Source organism: Engystomops pustulosus, chromosome 7 (assembly GCF_040894005.1).
Source record: "Engystomops pustulosus chromosome 7, aEngPut4.maternal, whole genome shotgun sequence".
NCBI classification, from domain to species: Eukaryota; Metazoa; Chordata; class Amphibia; order Anura; family Leptodactylidae; genus Engystomops; species Engystomops pustulosus.
This window is the reverse complement of record NC_092417.1, coordinates 1887734-1912162: the sequence shown is the minus strand read 5'-3', so window position 1 is coordinate 1912162 and position 24429 is coordinate 1887734. Positions and strand designations below refer to the sequence as shown.

Genomic DNA, 24429 nt, shown 5'->3' with positions numbered 1-24429 from the left:
ATTATAGTAGTTATATCCCTGTACATAGGGGGCAGTATTATAGTAGTTATATTCTTGTACATAGGGGGCAGTATTATAGTAGTTATATTCCTGTACATAGGGGGCAGTATTATAGTAGTTATATTCCTGTACATAGGGGGCAGTATTATAGTAGTTATATTCCTGTACATAGGGGGCAGTATTATAGTAGTTATATTCCTGTACATAGGGGGCAGTATTATAGTAGTTATATTCCTGTACATAGGGGGCAGTATTATAGTAGTTATATTCCTGTACATAGGGGGCAGTAGTATAGTAGTTATATTCTTGTACATAGGGGGCAGTATTATAGCAGTTATATTCCTGTACATAGGGGGCAGTATTATAGCAGTTATATTCTTGTACATAGGGGGCAGTATTATAGTAGTTATATTCCTGTACATAGGGGGGCAGTATTATAGTAGTTATATTCCTGTACATAGGGGGCAGTATTATAGTAGTTATATTCTTGTACATAGGGGGCAGTATTATATTAGTTATATTCCTGTACATAGGGGGCAGTATTATAGTAGATATATCCCTGTACATAGGGGCTAGTATTATAGTAGTTATATTCTTGTACATAGGGGGCAGTATTATATTAGTTATATTCCTGTCCATAGGGGGCAGTATTATAGTAGTTGTATTCCTGTACATAGGAGGCAGTATTATAGTAGTTATATCCCTGTACATAGGGAGCAGTATTATAGTAGTTATATCCCTGTACATAGGGAGCAGTATTATAGTAGTTATATTCCTGTACATAGGGGGCAGTATTATAGTAGTTATACTCCTGTACATAGGGGGCAGTATTATAGTAGTTATATTCTTGTACATAGGGGGCAGTATTATAGTAGTTATATTCCTGTACATAGGGGGCAGTATTATAGTAGTTATATTCCTGTACATAGGGGGGCAGTATTATAGTAGTTATATTCTTGTACATTGGGGGCAGTATTATAGTAGTTATATTCCTGTACATAGGGGGCAGTATTATAGTAGTTATACTCCTGTACATAGGGGGCAGTATTATAGTAGTTATATTCCTGTACATAGGGGGCAGTATTATAGTAGTTATATTCCTGTACATAGGGGGCAGTATTATAGTAGTTATATTCCTGTACATAGGGGGCAGTATTATAGTAGTTATATTCCTGTCCATAGGGGGCAGTATTATAGTAGTTGTATTCCTGTATATAGGGGGCAGTATTTAAAGTACAGGGGACAAGAATTTATTTAACAAGGTATAAGATTTATACAAATACAGTACAATCACATTGGAAGATATATATGAAGTGACAATATTTCATAAGGAACATTGATCCAAACATTAGAACAAACAACACCTGGATACGCCAAGCGGCAGGCACAGGTAGTGGATGGTTGTACAATTACAACCTATTATAAGAGAATATTAATCCACCAAATACTTCTCACTGACAATAACAAGGACACATAAGGACACCCATCTACAAAGAAACTACAGAAGTGACCACATCCTTCTCACGATACCCAAGAGCGGAACTCTGGGGAGTCTCTAAGGACGACCATGGAAGCCGCTTGGTATGGAGGATTAGGCCGCATCAGGCCTGTCCCCGGTAGTGGAAATCATTTCCTCTATTCTCATTATGTATCCCAGTTCTTCCTCCCACATCCTCCTTGAAGGAGCATCCTGAGACTTCCACAGCCGGGGAATAACCATACACATAGACATGGTGGGCTAAACCTCTTTTGACTGTCTTATATGACCCCTTATACAGGCAGTCCCGGGGTTACGTATAGGATAGGGTCTGTTGGTTGGTTCTTAAGTTGAATTTGTATGCAAGTCGGAACCGTATACTTTATCATTGTAACTCCAGACACATTTTTTTGGGGTCTCTGTGACAATTGGATTTTAAAAATGTTGGGTTGTCCTCAGAACCAGGATTAACACTAATGCTTCATTACAGACACCTGATAACTGTTACAGCTGATCATTGTAGTCTAGGGGTAAAGTACAGAATATTACCAAAGGTCCGTTTGTAACTAGGGGTCGTCTGTAAGTCGGGTTTTCTTAAGTAGGGGAGCGCCTGTATATGTATAATAAGGCCACTTCAGGAACACATGGGAAATCGGCTCAGAACAAACGATTGTTTAACCCCTTAAAGTTGATGAATGACATTTCCCATATGGTACTTTACGTTTTCATCAATTTTGAAATGTCTGAAAAATGTATTATGATGTCTCGTGGCTACAAATGGAACATCAGGTTTTAGGAATTTTTAAGGAGATTTCAGAATTGACTTTTTTGGGGATCATCATTGTTTTATAATGAAATTAATATTAGAAATCCCTTGTACAGCAACCCATTTTCAAATCTGCACCCCTCAAACTACCAGAAACAGCTTTTAGGAATATTGTTAACCCCTTGAGATGGAGATGAAATTTAGAATGGTCTAATTTTGTTGTTTATACGTTCATTTAGCCCTAAAATTTACACATTTCCAAAATATAAAAAGAGAAAACCCATCATAAAAATGTTTTTGCAATTTCTCTGAGACACCCGACATGTGGATGTTGTAGGGGTGTACAGTGAGGCGCAGAAGGGAAGGAGCGCCATACATCAGCCAGTTTTTTTTTCCTAGTTTTAGTTTTCCACCACGTTCCCATGACGGCCCCCACCTGTGGATGCTCCTTATATCCTGTAGGGAAGTTACAAGAGGTCAAAAGGCTCCTCCCTAGCACACAGCAACAGTGTCTTTCTGATCGGGACAGGACCGGGTAAGTAAATGTGCCCCAATATTGTAGATATGATTGTAGAAATATTAGGCATATATGAGGTCTTATAATAAAAAATGTTTTACTGCAATGTTAACAGTATGTTTACACCCAGTATTTAATCACAATCTATGTAAACATCTATATTTTTGACACAAACAGAAGTATAACTTATAGATTGCTTGAATAGACCACGCAAAGATATCTGTAAATAAATATCAACCAACATCCAGATGAATGTCTCACTGACCGCACTTAGAAGATTGAAGGCAGAACAAGCAGCCGGAGCTCTATTGGAAGCTGATAAATTACGGCAGTGGCAGAGAAGGTTGAACTCTACCCTGAGGAAGAGCCGTAGCTCTTGAAAACGTGTTCGGTGCGTGTTCACCCATGTCCCACCGCTCCATCCGTAACTTAGAGTGACGTCACTATTCACTACCTACTCATCGTGTGGTCGAGCCACCGGCCGGGGCTCCCGCACTGAATCGCTCTGCTTCTGGACTGACTTCAAACTTGGCTCACAGGAAAAGCATCTACTACATTGGATACCTACTATCCTTGTGGGACTATTCACACTGCGGAGAAACTTCCTGATCATCACCACCTCCTCAATGGAAGACTGTTTTTAATCAGGTCGGTTCCCCACTCAGCCAATACATCCCTTCACTTCATATATCACTGTTTGCATCAGTAGTCACAGTCAGCGCAGGTAGATTGTGATTTTGTCTTCTATTGTGTTGTACACTTGTATGAGCTCGGGCGGCTCATATTATACCAGCAGCGACACCTTTGCCATACCATTTATTCATATAGACCCCAACTTTGCGCCAAGGTCTCCCCTCTGTTCAATGTGCCCCAATATGTGTTGGGAAAATGCTACCCCCTTCCCTCCTTTCCCCCTCGGATTCAATTCCCATCCAGTGGTCTCATGAGACTAATGCTGGGACCGAAGATGGAGGGGGGGGGGAACCATTTTTTAATACTCGGCGACTTGCCTTGGAAATCTGCTCCTCGACCTGGTACCTATCTTGCCGGGCCTTGCTAGAGAGGCACGCTCCGACGCCAAAATACAACTTCCGGAGCATCATTGGTTTCGATGCGCCCTGGTTGCAGTTCCGGATCAGCCCGGGAAGGGGGTGGAGCCCCACCACGTGAATGCCGAGTCCACATTCAAAAGGCGTCCATGGAGAATGTTCACCATGGCTCCAGTGCTTCCCCGTCTAAAGACGATGGCAGACAAAGCAACAAACCTGTTCCAGGTCCTGGTACCCGGAAGTACAAGCATTGGGCTGACCTCTCTCCCACACAAAGGCATATCTGTCTTTGTAATTATCTGTTATCATATATACTTTCTTAGGGAAAGGAACAAAAAGGACCTAAAGAGAGAACAAAAAGAGAAACCTACTAAGAAACCATCTGAAAGATGTGGGTTATGCAGTGCAAAAGTAGCCAAGGATTATAAAAAGATTTTATGTGCAAACTGCTTAACCAAAGTCCTTAAGGGGGAAAGATCTTCCCTAATAAACGAACTGAGACTAGCAATTAAAGAGGAGGTATCCTCCTCCATTGCCGTATATTTGCCTGAACCCCCCCCCCAGAAAAAAACCTAGATACGTTCAATCCTCCTCATCTGATCAGGATTCAGATTTCCCTTCTGGTTCTCTAAGTAAGAAATTTGAGGATGATTTATAGGAAGTCCAACCTAAAAAACAGGGGCACGCAAAATACCTCTTCTCTTCAGAAGATCTAGACAATCTGTTAAGCTTTAAGAAACCCCTTAGATATCGAAGATTTCGTTGAACCAACAAACTCTTTGGAGGATTAAAACGCAAAAAGAAGCAGGTCTTTCCAGTAGTAGACACAAAAGATCCAGAGAAAAGGATATCAGTCCCTAAGGAGTTACGTAATAGATGAATATTCGAAGAAAATGCTTTCTGGGACTCCATACCGAAGGTAGATGTCCAGGTCACAAGAGTAGTTAAACTGACCTCCCCTTGGAAGATATTGTTCAGCTTAAAGACCCCTTAGATCGAAAAAATCTCCAACTGGGGGCCAACATTCAGCAGCTATGTCATATGAATGCGATTGTTCCAGTAGAGGAGTTAGAAAAAAGGGAAGGATTATATTCCCCTCCTATTCTTAGTTAAAAAACAAAACTGTTCTTACCGTTTAATTATAAATTTGAAAAAAACCGAATTCCTCAGATACAAACATTTCAAGATGGAATCAGTAAAATAGGTTTCAATTATTTTCTATGCACAATAGATCTCAAGGACGCATACTATCATGTCCCCATTCTCCAAAGCCATCAAAAATATCTCAGATATGCGATCCGATCCCCGGAAGGAGAAATCCTTCACTTTCAATTCAAGGCACTGCCATTCAGAATTTTGTCTGCCCCACGCATATTCACCAAAATAATGGTGGAAGTGGTAGCCGACTTAAGGATGAAGAACATTGTGATTGTACCATACCTCGACCATCTGCACTTAATTGCCAGAACAGAGGCCGAGCTAAGAGCTCACAAAAGCTTCCTCAAGATCTAGGATGGATTATAAATTGAGAAAAAACTGACCTAACTCCACAGAGGGCGAAGAAGTTTCTAGGTGTAAGGTTAGATTCAGCAAAACTGAGTTCTTTTTTGCCACAAGAGAAAATTTAAAAATTTAAGCTGCGAGTCTCATTCAGAAAAAGAATGTCTGCAACATCCGGACAGCCCTAAGTCTTCTAGGACTCTTGACATGCTGCATCCAGTGCGTAGCTTGGGCTCAGAACCATATGAGAATGCAAACTTGGACAATATACAGTAAAAATTCCTCATCTAGTCAAGCATCCCCTCACCTGGTGGAGAAATTCCCAAAATCTAAGGAAGGGGGAGTTCTAACAATCCATATTTACGCATGTCTGAAGGGTTGGGGAGCAGTACTTCCAGGTCTGTATCTTCAGGGACAGTGGGCCGATCTCACTCTCTTCATGTCCTCAAATTACAGGGAGCTAAAAGCAGTCCTAGAGACTCTCAGAACAGTCCACAAATCCATAAAAGGCCAACATATCAGAATCCTCTCCAACAATACAACAACTATTGCATACTTTCGCAGACGGGGGTGCAAAATCAAAAAACCTGACATGCCTATCCCGTCAGATCTTCAAGTGGGCAGAATCCTACCTTCTTTCCCTCAGGGGCAATTCACCTCAGTGGTACAGAAAATTTAGACGCAGACTTCCTGAGCAGATTCATACTGGATCCAAACGAATACCCGGAAACCTTCGAAGAAATCTGTATCTTTGGGGGACTCCCGTACTGGATCTGTTTGCAACTCGCCAAAACAGGAGGAAGACTCACTTTTTTTTTTTTTTCTGGGCCTCTCCAGCAGGCCTAGACGTTTTCAGCCAATCATGGGGAACAGGTCTAGTCTACGCTTTGATCCCCAGGGTACTGCAGCAGCTGAGAACCAAGCAGTCTCTATTGATCTTTATTGCCCCATTCTGGCCAAAAACAAGCTGGTTTCCGGTCATTCAAAGACTGTCTATAGACAACCCCTTTCTTCTCTCCTACCATCAGGATCTTCCTACACCAGGACCGTTATGTCTTCAGAACATGCATCAGTTAAAATTCACATTCTGGATCCTGAGAGGACCTTATCAGCAAAAGGCCTCTCTAACTAAGTAATCAGTAACATTAAAGCAAGTAGGAAACCTGTAACCAATGCAATCTAAAGATTTGGAAGAAATTCTCCCCTTGGTGCGGGGACCACCCTCCCTCTCAGGGCACCCCAAATCTAGCACACATTTTAGATTTTTTACAGTCAGGTTTTACTCAGGGACTCAGACCCAGTACCCTCAAGGTCCAAATTTCTGCACTAAGCGTTTTTCTCGACTTTTCCCTAGCAGACCATCAGTGGGTTAAGAGGTTCATTCGAGGCTGTTCCTGTATCAGACCATATATATAAAAAAAAAAAACAGGTGCCCCCTTGGGATCTTTCCTTTGTTCTAAATCATCTCACAGGGACTCCCTTCGAACCTTTAGATTGAGATAAAATAAGACTAAAACTAAAACCGCTTTTGTTAGACCCCCTCTTTCTTCCAAAAGTAGTCTCAGACTTTCACGGCAGACAAGAGATCGTTCTTCCCTCCTTCTGTTCACACCCTAAAACAGGTTTTGAGAGAAGATGGCAAACCCTAGAGGTTAGAAGGTGTGGACTTCTTTACCTAGAAGCTACACAAGGCTGGAGGAAAGATCCATACTTGTTAGTTAATTTTGCAGGGAAAAACCTCTAAAGCAACTTTAGCTATATGGATAAAATCTACTATCATTCTCTACTGTAAGTCCGCAAACACTCCCCTTCCGGAAAACTTTAAAGCCCCTTCCACGAGAGCTTTGGCAGCCTCATGGGCAGAAAAGAAGAGGTGCATCTCTAGACCAGATCTGCCGTGCCGCAACGTGATCAAGTTCCTCAACATTTGCAAAACACTACCGCTTGCATATTGCCTCCCAGGATGATCTGGTAGTCCCTCCCTAATAATAGTATGATCTGGTAAGTCTCCAGGTGGGGGCCGTCATGGGAACGTGGTGGAAAATATAAAATTAGTCTTGCCAGTAATTCGGTTAACACTAACTGACCACGACGGCCCCCTATTATTTCTCTTCCTTCTTGGTAATGGGTCCAAATTTTCTATACACTTGCAACCTTCCAGGTGGTACTTTGTTAGACACTGGTGTGGGGTGCTAGGGAGGAGTCTTTTGAACTCTTGTAACTTCCTGTCCCTACAGGATATAAGGTGCATCCTCCAGGTGGGGGCCCTCATGGTCACTTAGTGGAAACCGAATTACCGGTAAGACCAATTCTATATTTTCCCGTAAGTGGAGCCATGTGTGGGCAATTATTTTTTTGTTTGTTTTTTGCGGGATGAGGTGTTTTTTCCAGTATACCCCCTTGTTGAAAACATTTTTAACTTTTTCGGGTGTTGAGGAATGGAAAAGCAACAATTATGTAATTGATTTTAAACATTATTTTTTTGGGTGTTGTTCACCATACAGCCTAATAAACATTTTATATTTATTCTATGGGTCACTACAATTATGGAGATACCAGACTTAGATATGTTTTATTACATTTTACTAAATTTCTCAAAATAAAACCTAATGTGCGTAAAAAATCGTTTTTGCATTGCCGTCTTCCAAGTGGCATAACACATTTATTTTTTTTGATTATGTAGCTATTTGATGGCTTGTTTTTTTTTTTTTTTTTGCAGGACATGCTGTACTTTGTAATAATAACATTGTGGAGTAGATATGTTTTTTTTTTTTTTAATCACTTTTTATTGCATTTTGTGTGGGATTAAATGGGTAAAAATCATAATTTTTGGCAGGTTTATAAATTTAACAAACATAACAACGTGTACAATAAATCGGTAACGATATTGGAGCAGCTCAGTGAGCGCTGCAAAAACAAAACCCAAAAACCTGCTAAAAATGTACATTTTTCATAAAATCCCTTTACAATGTTCCAAAAAGTGATCAAAAAAGTTATGTGCACCCATGGTACCACTGAAAAGGACAACTGAACACATAAAAAATAAGCCCTAAAACAGCTCTGTCACCGAAAAGATAGCGATATGAAAATAAATGAGATTTTCTCTATAATAGTTTTTCTTTAGTAAAGTTGTAAACATACATTTAAAAAAATCTATATAAATCAAGTATCAGCGTAATCGTAGTGATCTATAAAATAAAGATACCGTATTTACTTGTGTATAAGCAGAGGCCCCTAATTTTAAGACCGGGCCCCAGAGCTGAAGACTGAAGAGGACCTGGGGGGGGGGGGGTTTGCACTGACTATAAGTATAAGCAGAGGTAGGGTTTTTCGTCACAATTTTTGTGCTTAAAAACTTTGCTTATACTCGAGTATATAAGGGAATATGTTATATTTATGGTCCAGTGTAAAATGCATCTCATGTCGCAGAAAATAAGCCATTATATGTCCAAATTGCCAAAAAAATAAAGATTATACAATCTGCTATGAATGGCGCAGCTTCCCCTCCATGCCCCTCCAGTGCCCGTACAACAGTCACCACCACATATGGGGGATTGTTATACTCAGGAGAGATTGGGGATCAATCTTATGACACTCTTATGACTGTGGTGGAAAAAGTAGAACGTTTTGAATTTCAAGAATTTTTAAAAAATTTACACCAAATATCAGTTTTTTTCATAAATAAGTGAAAAAAAAACATACCACAAAAAACTAACATGAAACACAAAGTGTCCCGACAAAACTATTTCAAAATCACTTTGATATGTTGAAGCTTCCAAAGTTATAATTACTTATAGTGACACGCAGCAGATTATGAAAAATGGGCCACAATCAGAACTTTCTCCACGCGGACATGATGCACCTGTGTATCTGTGGTATAAGGCAACATATGGAAACATTCTAGCGGTATGTAGCCTTTGCCTAGAGCTGTGGAATGATGTAACGCTGGACGGGGATTGCGGTTTAGAACGCTGGATCTTGATCCATTGCTGACGTGCCGCCTTCAGTATCTCCTTAATGTGTGGACATGGTTCTGATGAGGCGGAGGATGTTCTCCTGAGTGATCGGACCTGGATAAGGCATCAGTCAACTCCTGGACAGTCTGTAGTACAACGTGTTGTGGAGGGAAGAAGGCTTGATGTCGCTGATTGATGACTGCTGACACACTACAACCACATGAGGCCTTGCATTGTTTTGGATCAGAACCCCGGCCCACTGTAGACTGTGTATTGTATCTCAATGGGTCTCAAGATCTCATCCCAGTCCCTAATTGCAGGCAGGGTTCCTCTGGCTATGTGGCGCTCCAAAAAAAATAAAAAACCTCTTCCTTACACCTTTCCAGATCCATTACCAAACCGGTCACAGTGGAGGATAGTGACACTACCTTGAACTACCTCTGGGGGTGAGAACAATAACAAAATGCAAACACCCAAAATAGATGACAGCAGAGAAAGGGTGTGTGGACACCTCCTACAGAAACACTCATTTTATGGGGGTTATCATCTGTACCTGTTCCATTTGTATAACAGCAGGAGAAATTGATTCACGATGAGTGTCTTTTCATAATTGGACAGGATCATGTCACCGAAGTGATTGACATTGGGGGGGGGAATTTATCACTGACTCTACACAAGTTTTCTTGCACAAAAGCAGAGAATTAATCGCAAATGCGCACTGCAAGAATTAAACATTATGATGCGACTACGGCACCTCTACATCATGCCGGCGTTGGAGGGGGCTTTCCTGCCCTGTGCATGCGTACTTTTTAAAAACTTGGGAACCTGGCATTGTTTTCCCGGGTGGCACTGCCACCTCCCAGGTAAGTCAATATCTCTAAGCCTCTTGATGATTCTGGCTGGATGGGGGGATCTGTCGTACGCAAACGTTTGAACAATTTCCCCCTACTGTGATGTTTCTGTTTCCTTTATTGTTTTTTTGAGAAGTGTATACACAAGAGGAGACCACCAGTGGCCAAGAAGATATGGAGAACACAAAATGTCATACAAAATACTGAAAGATCTTGGCTATCACAGCGAGAGACAACATCATTAACCCCTTCCCACCGCAACCCTCTTTCGTTTTTGCGTTTTCATTTTTCACTCCCCACATTCAAAAATCTGTAACTTTTTTATTTTTCCACGTACAGAGCTGTGACGACTTGTTTTTTCTGCGTAACAAATTACACTTCAAAATGGTGGTATTTAATATTCCATGCCGTGTACAGGGAAGTGGGAAAAAAATTCCAAATGCAGTGAAATTGGTAAAAAAAAAACGCATTTGTGGCGTATTCTTGTGGGCTTGGATTTTACAGATTTCACTGTGCACCCCAAATGACAGGTCTGCTTTATTCTTTGTGCAACCTTTTGATCACTTAGAATTTTTAATTTTTTTTTAAATGGCAAAAAAGTGCCATTTTCGACTTTGGGCGCGATTTTCCGCTACGGGGTTAAACGCAGTGAAAAACGTTATCATATTTTGATCGGGCATTTTCGGGGGCGCCAATACCTAATGTGTTTTATGGTTTTTGCTGTTTATTTATATTTGTATCAGTTCTAGGGAAAGTGGGGTGATTTGAATTTTTAGTTTTTTTTATTATAATTTTTTTATTTTAACTTTTTTTTTTTTTTTTTTTTTTTTTATTTACTATTTTTCAGACTCCCTAGGGTGTCTGTACGATCCTATCATATACTGCCATACTACAGTATGGCAGTATATGGGGATTTTACTATTCATACATTACAATGTGCTGAGGGCACATTGTAATGAATGGGTTAACCCGAAGTAGCTTCGGGTCTTCGTGAGACCCGAAGCTACCATGGCGACGGATCACCGCTCCCCGATGACATCATGGGGAGCGACGATCCACGGAAAAATGGCGCCGGCACCTTTGCCAGCGGCGATCAGCAGTAAAACACCCCTGATCGGTGCTGGCACCGATCGCGGGTGCTACCGGTAAGCCTTCGCTGCAATATATATATTAGAGAGAGAAAGCAAGAAAATTGTCTGATCACTTGATCTTTTCCAAAAATAATGTAATCTCCATTGATGAACATTTTGGTTTTTTTTTTTTTTAAAGAGGTCACTAGAACGAATGACCAAAGTGTCAACATAAAACCTTTTATTTTGCAAAGAACGTCATATGATAATTAAAGAACAGCAATGACTGGAGCACAGAGACAGATTATACTGACATTTCCTGCAGGATCCAGCTGTCATTAATCAGTAGAGAGCGCACAGGACCTCCGCACCGGCCGCAGGACCTCCGCACTGGCTGCAGGGCAGCACTAGCCTCTCACACTTTCCTGCTGGGATCTGCTCCGCTCATCTTAGTCTCTTCCGCAGTTCTGTGACTGTTGTGGGTTTCTTGCCCTGCACTTTGTCACCAAGGTTTTTCCAGAGGTTTTCTTTTGGGTATAAATCTGGGCTGCGGCCGTTTCATTGTTTCAATGTTTTCTTTGTCAAGGAACTGCTTCACCCGTTTTGCTGTGTGACCAGGGGGCAATGTGCTGCATTAAAATTGCGAACTGATTGAGTGATGAAAACAAGGAAGGAACCGTGTGTTGTTGAAGAAGGTTCTGATAAGCACTTGTAGTCACTCTGCCTTGTATCTGTATGAGAGGTCCAACTCCTGCTGCAGAAAAACATTCCCCAAACCAGGACACTTCCTCCACCTTCTCTCACTGACTATTTTACAGACTTTGGGCTCAGTCTTAACACCGTTCGCCAGCGCCTGTCAGATCCAAATGAATGGATCTTGCTTTGGTCACTGAAATTAACTCTGGAGAATTGTACTCTGTCTGCACAACTTGCTTCTCAGAGGTGAGTCTAGACTTCTGCTTCTTTTTCCTAATCAGAGGTTTGGTCACTGCAGAGTCGGCTTTCAGTCCAAATGCTCTTAAATGTTGTGACGCTACATGACGAGACAGATTCTTCCCTGGTCAGTCCTGAGCTGGAGGCAATTCCAGTTGCAGTGATGAAACGATTCCCCATGGAGATTATCTACGTTATCCTGTCCTCTCTTACCTCTGTCTTTTGGGGTTGATCTGCTTTTTGAGGGACAGGAATGAGTTTGTGATGTTGTAAAGATGCAATATTCTAGAAATCACAGAGGTGGAACAACTTCTCTTGCTTAGGCTGATAGGGTCACACCTTTGGCCTTTATCTGGACAACCTTCTGCCAGAGGGTGTCGCTCACTTTGGGACAGCACAACATCTATACAAAGTTCAGCGGCAGTTACATCGGGATTCTCGGATAATAAAGAAAATTATCACAAGGTGCAGATTATCACTAATAACCTGCAGGGTTCTGAAAGTGCCTCTCTTTTGATCAGTGCCATTTACAATCACCTCATATACATCTTTATTCTGTACATTTAGAATAGTTACAATGTATAAAATAAGCTTAATATACTGATATATTCCTCATGTTTAGGGTATAATCACATAGGACAACACAATGGGGCACATTTACTTACCCGGTCCCTGCGCGATCCCCAATCCGGTCCGCTGGAGTTCACCATCTTCTTCCCAGTGTATGTAAATACATTGGATGCGACACAATTTTGAATGTTAAATCTTGCGTGTAGTCGTAATCCGTCAGATTGTCTTACAGCAAGCCCCCCTCGATTTGTTTCACGTGAAAGCCGGCGCAATTGCAACACAATCCCCGGCACTATCCCCGAAAAGCTGGGAAACCCGCTGCCGCGGGACCCTTAATAAATAAGCCCAAATAACTGCAAAAATTTGGAAATTGTATGTTGTTCTCCAGTGTCAAGATTTTGCATAGAAAAAAATAATTGTTAACAAAAACAGATAACGTATTTTTCGGACTATAAGGTGCACCTTCAATAAATACCTTCTTAAACATCTAGGTTCATATATAAGGCGCACCTGATTATAAGGATGAATGACCAGCAGGTGGCAGACCTGTGCACAGCTCAAGGCAGTTGTTGTCTGTAAGTGCGGTTCATACATAAGGCGCACTGGACTATAAGGTGCACCTTTGATTTCCGAGAGAATCAAAGGTTTTTTTGTGCGCCTTATAGTCCGAAAAATACGGAAAGTTTTTTTTTTTTTTTTTGTCATACCCTTAAGACCCATAACATTTTTGTGTTTTTTTGATGTTTCATTAATTTCATTTCTTGGTGACTTTTTGATTTGCTTTTTTTTTTTTATATAACTTTGTGAGGCAGATGTACTACAATGTAGGCCTGCCCTTAGCTATTGGGCCCCCATAGCAAGTCTTCATCTTTTTACTGACCTCAAACCCTCTACTCACAAGGGCGTATTTGTTGTTCCCTACTGACATCTGAGAAGGGTTGGCTAAAGAGGTTTCCAAAAATTGTAAAAGTTATAAAAGTGTCTCCTTTATGTTAGTGCTCACCTGTGGAGACGGCTGTACCTATTTACCTATTTTATACATGGAGTCCTACGAATGGGGCAACCCCCAAAGTGCCCCAGTCAAAGGACTCCATCTACATCTATATGTCAAGCTTTTGGATGCAGAAACCCCCTCTGGATTCCTTAGGCGATCAGTGGGAATTAGACGGGGACACGTATATCCTCTGGATTTTTCATACGTTAATCCTTATTTTATCACTAGGGCCATGCAGGTGAAATTGTGTATTTTTAATCGCTGTATATTATCTTGTTGTTGTCTCTGTGTTTGTGCTTTGGTGCAGGAAGGGAGTGTTGACCAGTTATCACTTCCGCACAGGATAAGTTGGGTTATTAGGTATGGAAGGAGCTTAGTCTTGGGGCTCACTGTCTCTGTCTGTCCATTCCCTAACCCTGCATCGCTTCTGCCTTATTTTGATGGTGCATCTGTCATTCATCTGCCTAATCTTGAGTTGCGATTCGTTGCATTTGCAATTCTACAGACTTCAGAGCTGGATTTTCTTTGATTATTCCTGGCACAGCCCTTGTAGTTCTTTTATATCCTGTCCTCCACCCCTTCCCAACGCGCGGTGCCATGTTATTTCCTTCGCCTCTATCCGGTCATCCACTTTACAATCCTCATAACTCTTTACCTGTGACACTGCAAAGGTATGAAGAGCACATAACAATGTGATTTACAGCTCATCCCCCGTCATAAACACATCACTGATTAAGCAGCCGCTTTCCCTGCATGACACAAGCCTCCAGAGATTTCAGCAGAGATGGATTCCTCTTCAGGGTGGAGCAGTACACCAGAGGGTCCACAAGAACACAATGGGGGTTATTTATCTTTATTTTTCTTCCTGTTTTTCTTTCTTTTTTTTGAGGCATTTTTTGGCGCATTGCAATTTTTGTGCCTTTTTGGGGACATTTTTGAAATGTCCGCCGACATTTGACACATTTATCTTCTATTCCAGATGTGCTTAATGTCGCCAATGACCTTTATCATTTCAAATTGTCGAATATTTGCAACATTTTTTTGGTGCAAAAAAGCTCCAGGTTAAACCATAAAACTTAGAAAATGGAAGGCAGTGACTTGAGACATTTGTGCGACATTTGTAACAAATGTCTCAAAAAGAGATCTGGAAAAAAAAAGGAAAAAGTGAGATTGATAAATTACCAAACGGGCAGACAGAAAAACGACCAAAAACTAGCCAAAACAAACGGATAAGTAACCCACATGGTCTTCACTAATGTGCCTTACCTCAGGTGACCAACAGGTGGAGCCACAAGCTTGTCTTCTGTCTGAGCCAGGAGCACCCAGCCCATTATACTCATTATCCCGCGCCCGGCCCTGGGGGGGGGAATTAGCAGAACTTGACGTTCAGTTCTTAACACTTCCCTGCAAAATAAAAATGTGCAGCCGCGCCTTTACTGCCTCATAACTGATGAGATTTGTAAAGTGCTTACATAACAATACCCGATATTATCCCATCCATAGGGATCATTACCCTCACTGCTTCCTTCCACAATGGGGCACATCTACTTAGGGGTCGTATTCTGCGATCAGATTGTGGCGCATCGGCGCCGGCTTTCACGTGACAAAAATCAGGGGCGTGGTCGTCGGAAAACCTGACAGATTCGGAAAAAACGCGGAATTTAAAAAAAAAAAAAAAAGTTTCACAAAAATAGCACTCACATACACCGGGACGCAGAAGGTGAACTCCAGCGGACCTCAGCGCAGTAGCGACACCTAGTGGATATCGGGCGCACGACCTTAGTGAATCCCGGCAGAACCTGAATCAGCGTCAGAGAACGCGCCACTGGATCACGACTGGACCGTGTAACTAAATCTGCCCCAATCTGTCAGCAGACCACGAGCTCGTTGGATCACTTTATCTACCAACTCCCCTGTATACACACAATCACACAAAATTAACATGTAGGAAAGGGTACATACTGCCGACAGACTAATTATCAACTAATATCCACCATTGGGGAAGAGCTTGGAGGTCTCATATAATGGGGAGGGGCAGATATGGCCAATGTTTACCTGATATGTATGAGAATTATATACAGACCACCGATAGACTGACTTTACTTAAACCTTCTCCCGTAGTCAATCACAATATCAGGGAACTGACGTATCGCTGCTGTAACCTGCACTTCTGGGAATCCGAGCTTGACTCCCCAGTCCTTCTCACGTTGTGTACACATTGTCCTCCATCCACGTTGAGAATTCGTCAGGAGAGGAGGGCTTCAGCAGCGCATGTGGGTGTGTGACACACTAATTACGCTGGGTGTGTAGCGCAGACGAAACCCGGAGCAGCCCTGCCGTCACCATATCATGTACGTACATGTCACCAGCACAGACAGGAGGCTTCACATACTTTAAATAACATTAATTTATTCAACACTACAACACGTTAAGGCGCTAAGACATCAATAAATACATGCAAGGTTTGCTGCAGGAGTACAACCCCCAACATCAGTGCTCAACAGAAGAATGTACGAGGCTCAGCCTCTAGCCCTTGTTGGGTGGGTTACAACCTTGCCCCGTCTTTCATATACAGACTGCATGGCCTAGTTGGATATTGCATTGACTAGCTCAGTATTATCATGGTATAACCTATGGACAGTATTGACCCCGTAGATGCCATTACCCGTCTCGTGAAGAACGAGCTCCCTGTAAGCCACCTCTGCTGCTTGTGTCCATTTTGTGAGTACGCAGCGAGTAACATAAAGGGATAGATAAGCTGCCATACAAGCTGTTTGTAGGAGACCTGGCAGAGTGCTAGTTCCCTGAGGCGTTCAAAGTCCTTTATGGTCCCACCCAGAATGGAAGCAGTTATGGCGCCTCCTGCCAGTGAGGGCAGACGTCAGCACCATGTTGTGCCCAGAAGACTTGCGTTGGGTAAACAGCAGCTCAAGGCTCTGGCTTTGGTTAAGGTGAAAAGTTAGAGGCACAATCTTCTTGCTGCTGCTTTGCTCGGTGTCCTACTGCCCGACAGCCCACATGTCATCCAGCCATAACGTCCTTTATCACTTATATTTTTCGTATACCGACTGATAGATAGAGGCAACAGATATAGGTCTCACGGAGGTGGAAAGGTAGGTGCCATGATGTTATTCTCGTTATACAGGGATGCACTATAAGTTGGGTGATCCACCAGATAAGTCATTCATAGTTTGAGGTGCATAGTACTGGTTCCACATCATGTCTCCACCAGCTTTATTAGTGGTGACGGACGGCCAGATCCTGCGGGTAGGTACACTCGTTTGCTATTGAGACAAAAGAAAATTATCATATGAATAATTGTTTAACCAAAATTGTCGTCTTACGTTAATAGTAAGATGCAACGTACAAATTGTGCAGGTTGGGTCTGGTGTAGCTCTTCGGCTGGTATGAGGTCTGTCCTGGTTGGGAGGATAGAAAATGTTCCAGTTTGTCCTGTAGTTCAAGGTTCTGGAAAGCAAACAACATGGAATGAGGTCATTGAGAACAGTAGACAATGATGAGTAATACGAGCGAGGGAAACAAAGAAGGTAAGACAAAGACTCCAGAACACTCCAGAAGTGAAGACCGACAAGAAAGCAGCAAGAACACCACTATAGTAACCACTGTACAGGGCAAAGGATGTTGTGATGGCTGATACCTGGTACTTCTACAAAGGATAAATATCACCTTCTAGATAATGGATCATTTGATGGGATGTTGTTCTTATTGTGGGCCTAATGGCCTCCGGTATATGGAGTTGCCTTCTGCTCAATCAGCACTTCAAAATTATAGTACTTATTTAATCGCAGACCGCACTTTCGTCAGCTTTTAGAAATTTTCAGGATTTGCACCTCCAAGATCGGTATTAAGCAGGGGATTGTGTCGCACACGATCGGATTTTAGTGCAATTGCGCTGACTTTCATACAACAGAAATGGGGGGGGGGGGCATCGGACAATCTGACGGATTCGGGCTGAACGCGGGATTTAATTTTAAAATTGTGTCGCAAGCCCAAGCACTTAGATGCATCGGGAAGAAGGTGAAATCTGGAGACCTGAACGGAAGGGACACATGTAGGATATCGGAAGCACGATCTTGGTGACTTCTTGCACAGCGTATTATACACCGACAATGCACTTACATGAACCAGGAAGAAGAAGGTGAACTCCGGGGACCTGAGCGGGGAAGTGACACATGCAGGATATCGGGCGCAGGATCTTGGTGACTTCCCGCACAGCGCATTATACACGGACAATGCACTCACATACACCGGGAAGAAGAAGGTGAACTCCGGGGACCTGAGCAGGGAAGCAAAGCATGCAGGATATCGGACGCAGGATCTTAGTGACTCCCCGCACAGCGCATTCTACACGGACAATGCACTTACATGCACCAGGAAGAAGGTGAACTCCAGGGACCTGAGCGGGGAAGCGACACATGCAGGATATCGGATGCACGATCTTAGTGACTCCCCGCACAGCGCATTATACACGGACAATGCACTCACATACACCGGGAAGAAGAAGGTGAACTCCGGGGACCTGAGCAGGGAAGCAAAGCATGCAGGATATCGGACGCAGGATCTTAGTGACTCCCCGCACAGCGCATTCTACACGGACAATGCACTTACATGCACCAGGAAGAAGGTGAACTACGGGACCTGAGCGGGGAAGCGACACATGCAGGATATCGGGGGCAGGATCTTAGTGACTCCCCGCACAGCGCATTATACACGGACAATGCACTCACGTACACCGGGAAGAAGAAGGTGAACTCCGGGGACCTGAGCAGGGAAGCAAAGCATGCAGGATATTGGACGCAGGATCTTAGTGACTCCCCGCACAGCGCATTCTACACGGACAATGCACTTACATGCACCAGAAAGAAGAAGGTGAACTCCAGTGACCTGAGCGGGGAGGCGACACATGCAGGATATCGGACGCAGGATCTTAGTGACTCCCCGCACAGCGCATTCTACACGGACAATGCACTTACATGCACCAGGAAGAAGGTGAACTCCAGTGACCTGAGCGGGGAAGCGACACATGCAGGATATCGGATGCACGATCTTAGTGACTCCCCGCACAGCGCATTATACACGGACAATGCACTCACATACACCGGGAAGAAGAAGGTGAACTCCGGGGACCTGAGCAGGGAAGCAAAGCATGCAGGATATCGGACGCAGGATCTTAGTGACTCCCCGCACAGCGCATTCTACATGGACAATGCACTTACATGCACCAGGAAGAAGGTGAACTCCGGGGACCTGAGCGGGGAAGCGACACATGCAGGATATCGGGTGCACGATCTTAGTGACTCCCCGCACAGCGCATTATACACGGACAATGCACTTACATGCACCAGGAAGAAGGTGAACTCCGGGGACCTGAGCGGGGAAGAGACACATGCAGGATATCGGGTGCAGGATCTTAGTGACTCCACGCACAGCGCATTATACACGGACAATGCACTCACATACACCGGGAAGAAGAAGGTGAACTCCGGGGACCTGAGCGGGGAAGCGGCACATGCAGGATATCGGACGCAGGATCTTAGTGAATTGCGGCAGAGTGCGTTAACGTTGTACAGCGGGTATCGCGACAGGGACAGGTAAGTAAATGTGCCCCTATGGGTTACTTTACAACCTCTATCCTAAGTCCTACAATACCACTATGGCCCACATTTAATAAAGAGTTGCACATGTATTTATAAGGCGTTTGGGCTAGTATTGTGTTGCGGCTGCTCTGTGTCATCCACACCACAAAATTCTGTACCTAAAGGGGGGGGGGGGGGGGGGAGTCCGGTGCAGAGTCGGACCTTGCGCCACATTTATTGCTGCAACTCGACTGAACTGTCTTGCACGCTCAGGGCGCGCCAGATTCATGAAGACCGTGCACCAGTATTCAATAATCTGCCGCACCCTGCACATTAGTGAGGCACAGAGTGCAGTTTGCACCACTTTTGATAAATGTGGGCCTGTGCATGGAAAGGTAAAGGGTACACATACAGGTCTCAGGGTCCGGACCACCTCTCACCTCTGCCTGCAGCCATGACACTTTTTCCCGCAGCTCCTGAATCAGTGAATCTTTTTCCTGCATCGCCGTTCGGGAATTCTGCAGCTGAAGAAGCAAAACACCACAAGACAATGAGCTTCACTAACCCAGGAGGGGAACGTGGAGGAGCAGCGACTCTTGTCACAAAGCTTCCTGCCATTACCTGTTCAATCATCTGACGCACTTTACGCTGTTGACTTTTTAGCATGTCATCCAGGTGATGGATCTTCTCCTTCAGAGTAGACACCGTCTTTTCCAGTTCCTGACATCTGGAAGAGGAGGAATAGATTTCGGTCTAAGAGCTTTCCCATGCAGCCTACACTATGGAGGGCACTAATGCATCTTATATTTAGCCCTGCGCTATGACCAGGACAGGGTAACACTTGCCCAGCAGGGCTTCAGCGACCCTCCCCCATCCCCTTCCCTCACTGTTTCTTATTACTCTCTTCCCAGGACCACTCATACCTGTCCTGCAGGGGTCCATCTGGCTGTTCTTTCATTTTCGCCAGTTCTTTTTCATTATCTTTTACCGTCTGCAGTAGTTGTTGGTGTTCCTATGGATTGGAGATTAGTTGTTAAGCAAGTATTTTCTAGCTACGGTTATTGTCAGTATTCAAGGACACTACAGGAATGAAAAATACAAGAATGTTCTATGTACATCAGATTCCCTAGCCGGGCATAGAGCAAAAATATGGCATTACCATATGCCTGGAGATTGGGCTACAGAAATGTCCAAGCAGCTCTGAGTGCGGGACCATAGCAGGCCAGATATCACCGAATCCATGTTATGATTTATCTTCATAGTAGAATACCCAGTCTGCAGCTATTACCTTCTCCATATTGGACATCAGCCTCTTCAGTTCATCCACCTCTTTTTGGCGCTCGGTAGCCATTTCCTGCGCTTGTACTCGCGCTCGGTTGCTCTGTTCCGCTTCTTGTTGCCAGTGATTTAGCTTTTCCTTTTACAAGAAGAATAAAGAAATTGTTAGTCAACTCGTCGGAAAAACCTTCACTATGTGACAAAATGCAGGTGCACCAGACATGGTGGGAACCTGACCTCGTACATCTTGCGGTCTGCCTGGTGCCGTCTCTCCGTTTCCTGGAGTCTAGCGTACAACTTGTGAGCCGTCTCTCTCATGTTCTTTCCATTATCAAGTGGGAATTCCTGAAGATACAATAAACGTATCAAGATTCTGGAGCAGTAAGATATAAAAATAAAAGTTTCTAAAAATAGGGCACAGCAGCCATCACAACTCGCCTCCTCGTGTGCCGTAGTCCTTGACCACAGTGTGCCAGTCTGTCCATCACCATTCTGCATTTCCACACCGTCAACCTTCAAAATAAGACCAAGTCAGGAAAGGCCAACCCATATCCCACCATTATACTGAGAGTTACATAAAGGCTTATTATAACTTACCTTGTCTGAACGGTGACCTTCATGTTTGGAGACATCAAGGTCTTTACGGAGTAACGTCAAGGAGGTCCGTGCCTAGAAGAGCAAAATTACACTATCACGACTAGTGCTCCACTCCCCCATCCATTTGTAACATAACCACCGGATCTATGGAAAACTTCCTGACCACACAAAATACAGGAAGCAATGGATATTATTCAATGGATGAATAATTAATTACTTGGATGCCATTACTGCTGAGCGCGCTGTATAGGAAATAAGTCTCAAGGACAGTGTATTGTAAAAAACGGAGACCACATTAACAACCTCCCGCCGGTTTGTCCATGTTATTGCAGCATCTGGTCGTGTGTTGAGGTATTCAATGGCATAACGATGCCTCAAACTATATATCTGGATGCCCTGGGCATAGTTTTCCAGAAGATGCAGCAAGCTTTGGCGGAACCTAGTTTTGGATCTATGACTGGACGAATTGAATAACCCATTGATGTCTACTATAGATATCTGTAATCATTCACCTCCTGGATCTGCCGCACCTCGTTTCTCAGCTGGCTGACATTCCACTCGTGGTTCTTCTTGTCCTCCGCTTTGGCTTTGAGATATACCTGGAAGAAGACAATCGGGCTTTTATAATTGTGTCAGAACATCTCGGCTCTTGTCGTTGACTCTGCAAACATCATGACAAAGGGACCATTGCGCAGAGAATAGTCACATTAGGGTTTGTCCCATGTAGATTTGGGACAGGGGACAATTGGGGTTATTTAAGGACATGAATGTGATTGCTCTCCACATTTCCCCATGTGCTATGGAGTAGACTTACTTAGTGGTACATAAATGGCCACCTGCAACAAAAGCCTTAAGACCAATACAAACAGAGCTGTGTTTACAGGACACACCTAGGCCTCCCGTATACTCCCCAGCGAGCTCCTCCACACACCGAGGGGAGCGGACGGATGTCTGCGTGATATATTAACTCTGAGATCAATGCAGCACACTACTGTGAGCTATAATTATCTTATCCCACTGTGTGCGCAGCGCCATTAACCTCATAAGTCGTCAGTAATCTTTATCCATATAGATCACATTTAAATTCCTCAGTGACATAAGCGGCCTCCACCTCTCCGCACATTCCCTGGAGGTGACACACGGGGAGGAAATAGCCAAACCCATCTTTATTTTGGTCTCATACCTTAATGATTTCTTCATCTCCATCTTTGGATTTGATCAGCTCGGAGTTGAGGGGCCGGGACCCTCTTAGGGGGCGTGAAGAGATGAGGGCAAAGGCACGTCCCACCGGCTGAGGACAACAAGAAAGAATTAGTGACAGCTGTATACAGGGGAGAGTCCGTAATGTACCATGTAACAGATACTAGGAGGAAGAGGAGGTAAATTTAGCTTCATGTGCAGTGGTCACAAATGCCAGGACGTGGTGTCGGTTTCACAATATCAACAGAGATGACGTCAACTTCTGGGGAAAGATCCAGAACGTCAGCAAATTGTTCACCTATCCACACAAAGCAGCTATATGACAACCACCTCACTCGCCTAGTAATGCAGAGTTACGTACTCGTAGACTCCAAACCTATGGGAAAGTCTGTAATAAATAATAATGGTAGCCATCCAGTTAGTAAGAAGAAAGTACGTGGTTTCGGACCCTTGACAGGAGCAGTGGACTGATGAACTAGATGGGAAGACGCGTTCTAGTTTTTGTTGCTCACCTTCACTTTGGTGTCTGTTCTCTCCGGAGACTGGTCATCACGTAACGTCAGGCGTAGTGTTTTAATACTGTCCTGTGAGGTAAAGACAAAGACGTCAGACTGACAACTCACCTAATGTATACTACCCAGTCACCTATAGAACGGGAGTCCTTCCGCTCGATTCACCCAATGACCGAACTCATAATTCACATTACTCAGTCACTCTTAATCCCTTGACCAGTGAGCTGACTCTTTAATAGGCGGGTGGTCAGCGGTGATCATTAGGCTAGTGACTCCATGTAATTAATGCTATGGAGTGATACTAGTATCCAGGATGCAGTGAGCACAAGTTTTCTGATGCCTTTAAGAGACTGTGCCCTACCTGTGTCTACACAATGGGTCCCACCACCATCGAGGATGTTCAAACACTACACAATCCATTGTGCTGACCTCAATGACATATGGCTGAAGACCCCCACTCTTTCTACCTGATGTGTGAATCAACCTACTGATACTTAAACTCTTAAGCAACCCTTATGTTTCGTGTGGGAATCTTTACAGTATCCGCCTGACCCTCCCACTCTGATTACAGCCGATCAATTATTCATGGCACCATTGCGTAAGAGGAGACCTGAACTTTGCCTGCATTCCGGGAGCGCTGGTGTCAGTATCCTGGCAGGGCTCAGGGAGTGCAGGGGTTAATCTGCCTGCTTTTCCCACAGGAATCCAGACATTCCTGAGGGTAGATGTGAGGCCTCTGTCTGGGCAGGCGGAGGGATCAGTTGTCAGACATATACCCCGGGGCAGATTCATAGAGTGTGAGCTCTGAGGGCGCACACGTGTCTGCTATTAGGATAACTGCAGTGGGGTCTCATTAGGCACATTCCCAATCCTAATATTACTGCAGGGGGGTGAATTCTCATTGTATATGTTCCCCGTCCTCACAATACAGTGGGGTGTAATCTTCATAGTGTAGCGGAGACTAGACAAGAAGACAGGCCTAGAGCCCCATGGAATCCATATACAAAGGATGACGGGGCAGTCCCCAAGATGTTATTCCCTACCCGGTTACCATAATCCAAAATAAAACCTCTGCATAGTGTCTAGTACCCCCACAATACAGTGACACCACCAGCATCTACCTATACAGGTAACAGTTGTCCATAAAACATTGTAACCTACTAACCCTATAGGAGACACAATGACTACACTGATACAAAGTAACAACTCCCCCAGCAATACAGTGACACCACCAGCATCTACCTATACAGGTAACAGCTGTCCATAAAACATCGTAACCTACTAACCCTATAGGAGACACAATGCCTACACTGATACAAAGTAACAACTCCCCCAGCAATACAGTAAACCAGACGACGATAAAATGTTACAACTACACACAAATCTATACAGTGTAACAACTTTACAAGGATACAATATCTCCTGCAGTCACGTAACAACTTCTGTAGAGATACAGAGTAACAACTACACTAACATGTCCTGCATCAGTATAACACAACAATAACACCACAATGTAACATGTCCTGCATCAGTACAACACAACAATAACACCACAATGTAAC

The 24429-nt window shown here is 43.7% G+C and overlaps 1 protein-coding gene across 2 annotated transcripts in view; it reads right to left on the bottom strand.

Moving 5' to 3' along the window:
* Positions 1-16072: 16072 nt before the first annotated feature.
* Positions 16073-24429, bottom strand: part of TUFT1 (tuftelin 1) — an 8789-nt gene continuing 432 nt past the window's right edge. Inside the window, exons 2-13 of one of the 2 annotated variants that reach the window (XM_072114446.1) lie at positions 22868-22939; positions 22339-22446; positions 21668-21754; positions 21156-21227; positions 20997-21071; positions 20796-20903; positions 20569-20697; positions 20204-20292; positions 19902-20007; positions 19721-19804; positions 17051-17151; positions 16073-16967 (exon numbers count right to left, since the gene is read on the bottom strand). In XM_072114446.1, the coding sequence (XP_071970547.1) occupies positions 16901-16967; positions 17051-17151; positions 19721-19804; positions 19902-20007; positions 20204-20292; positions 20569-20697; positions 20796-20903; positions 20997-21071; positions 21156-21227; positions 21668-21754; positions 22339-22446; positions 22868-22939 (1098 nt within the window). In that variant the 3' untranslated portion in view covers positions 16073-16900. The remainder of the gene's footprint in view (positions 16968-17050; positions 17152-19720; positions 19805-19901; positions 20008-20203; positions 20293-20568; positions 20698-20795; positions 20904-20996; positions 21072-21155; positions 21228-21667; positions 21755-22338; positions 22447-22867; positions 22940-24429) is intronic. The other variant, XM_072114447.1, reaches the window with a different exon arrangement.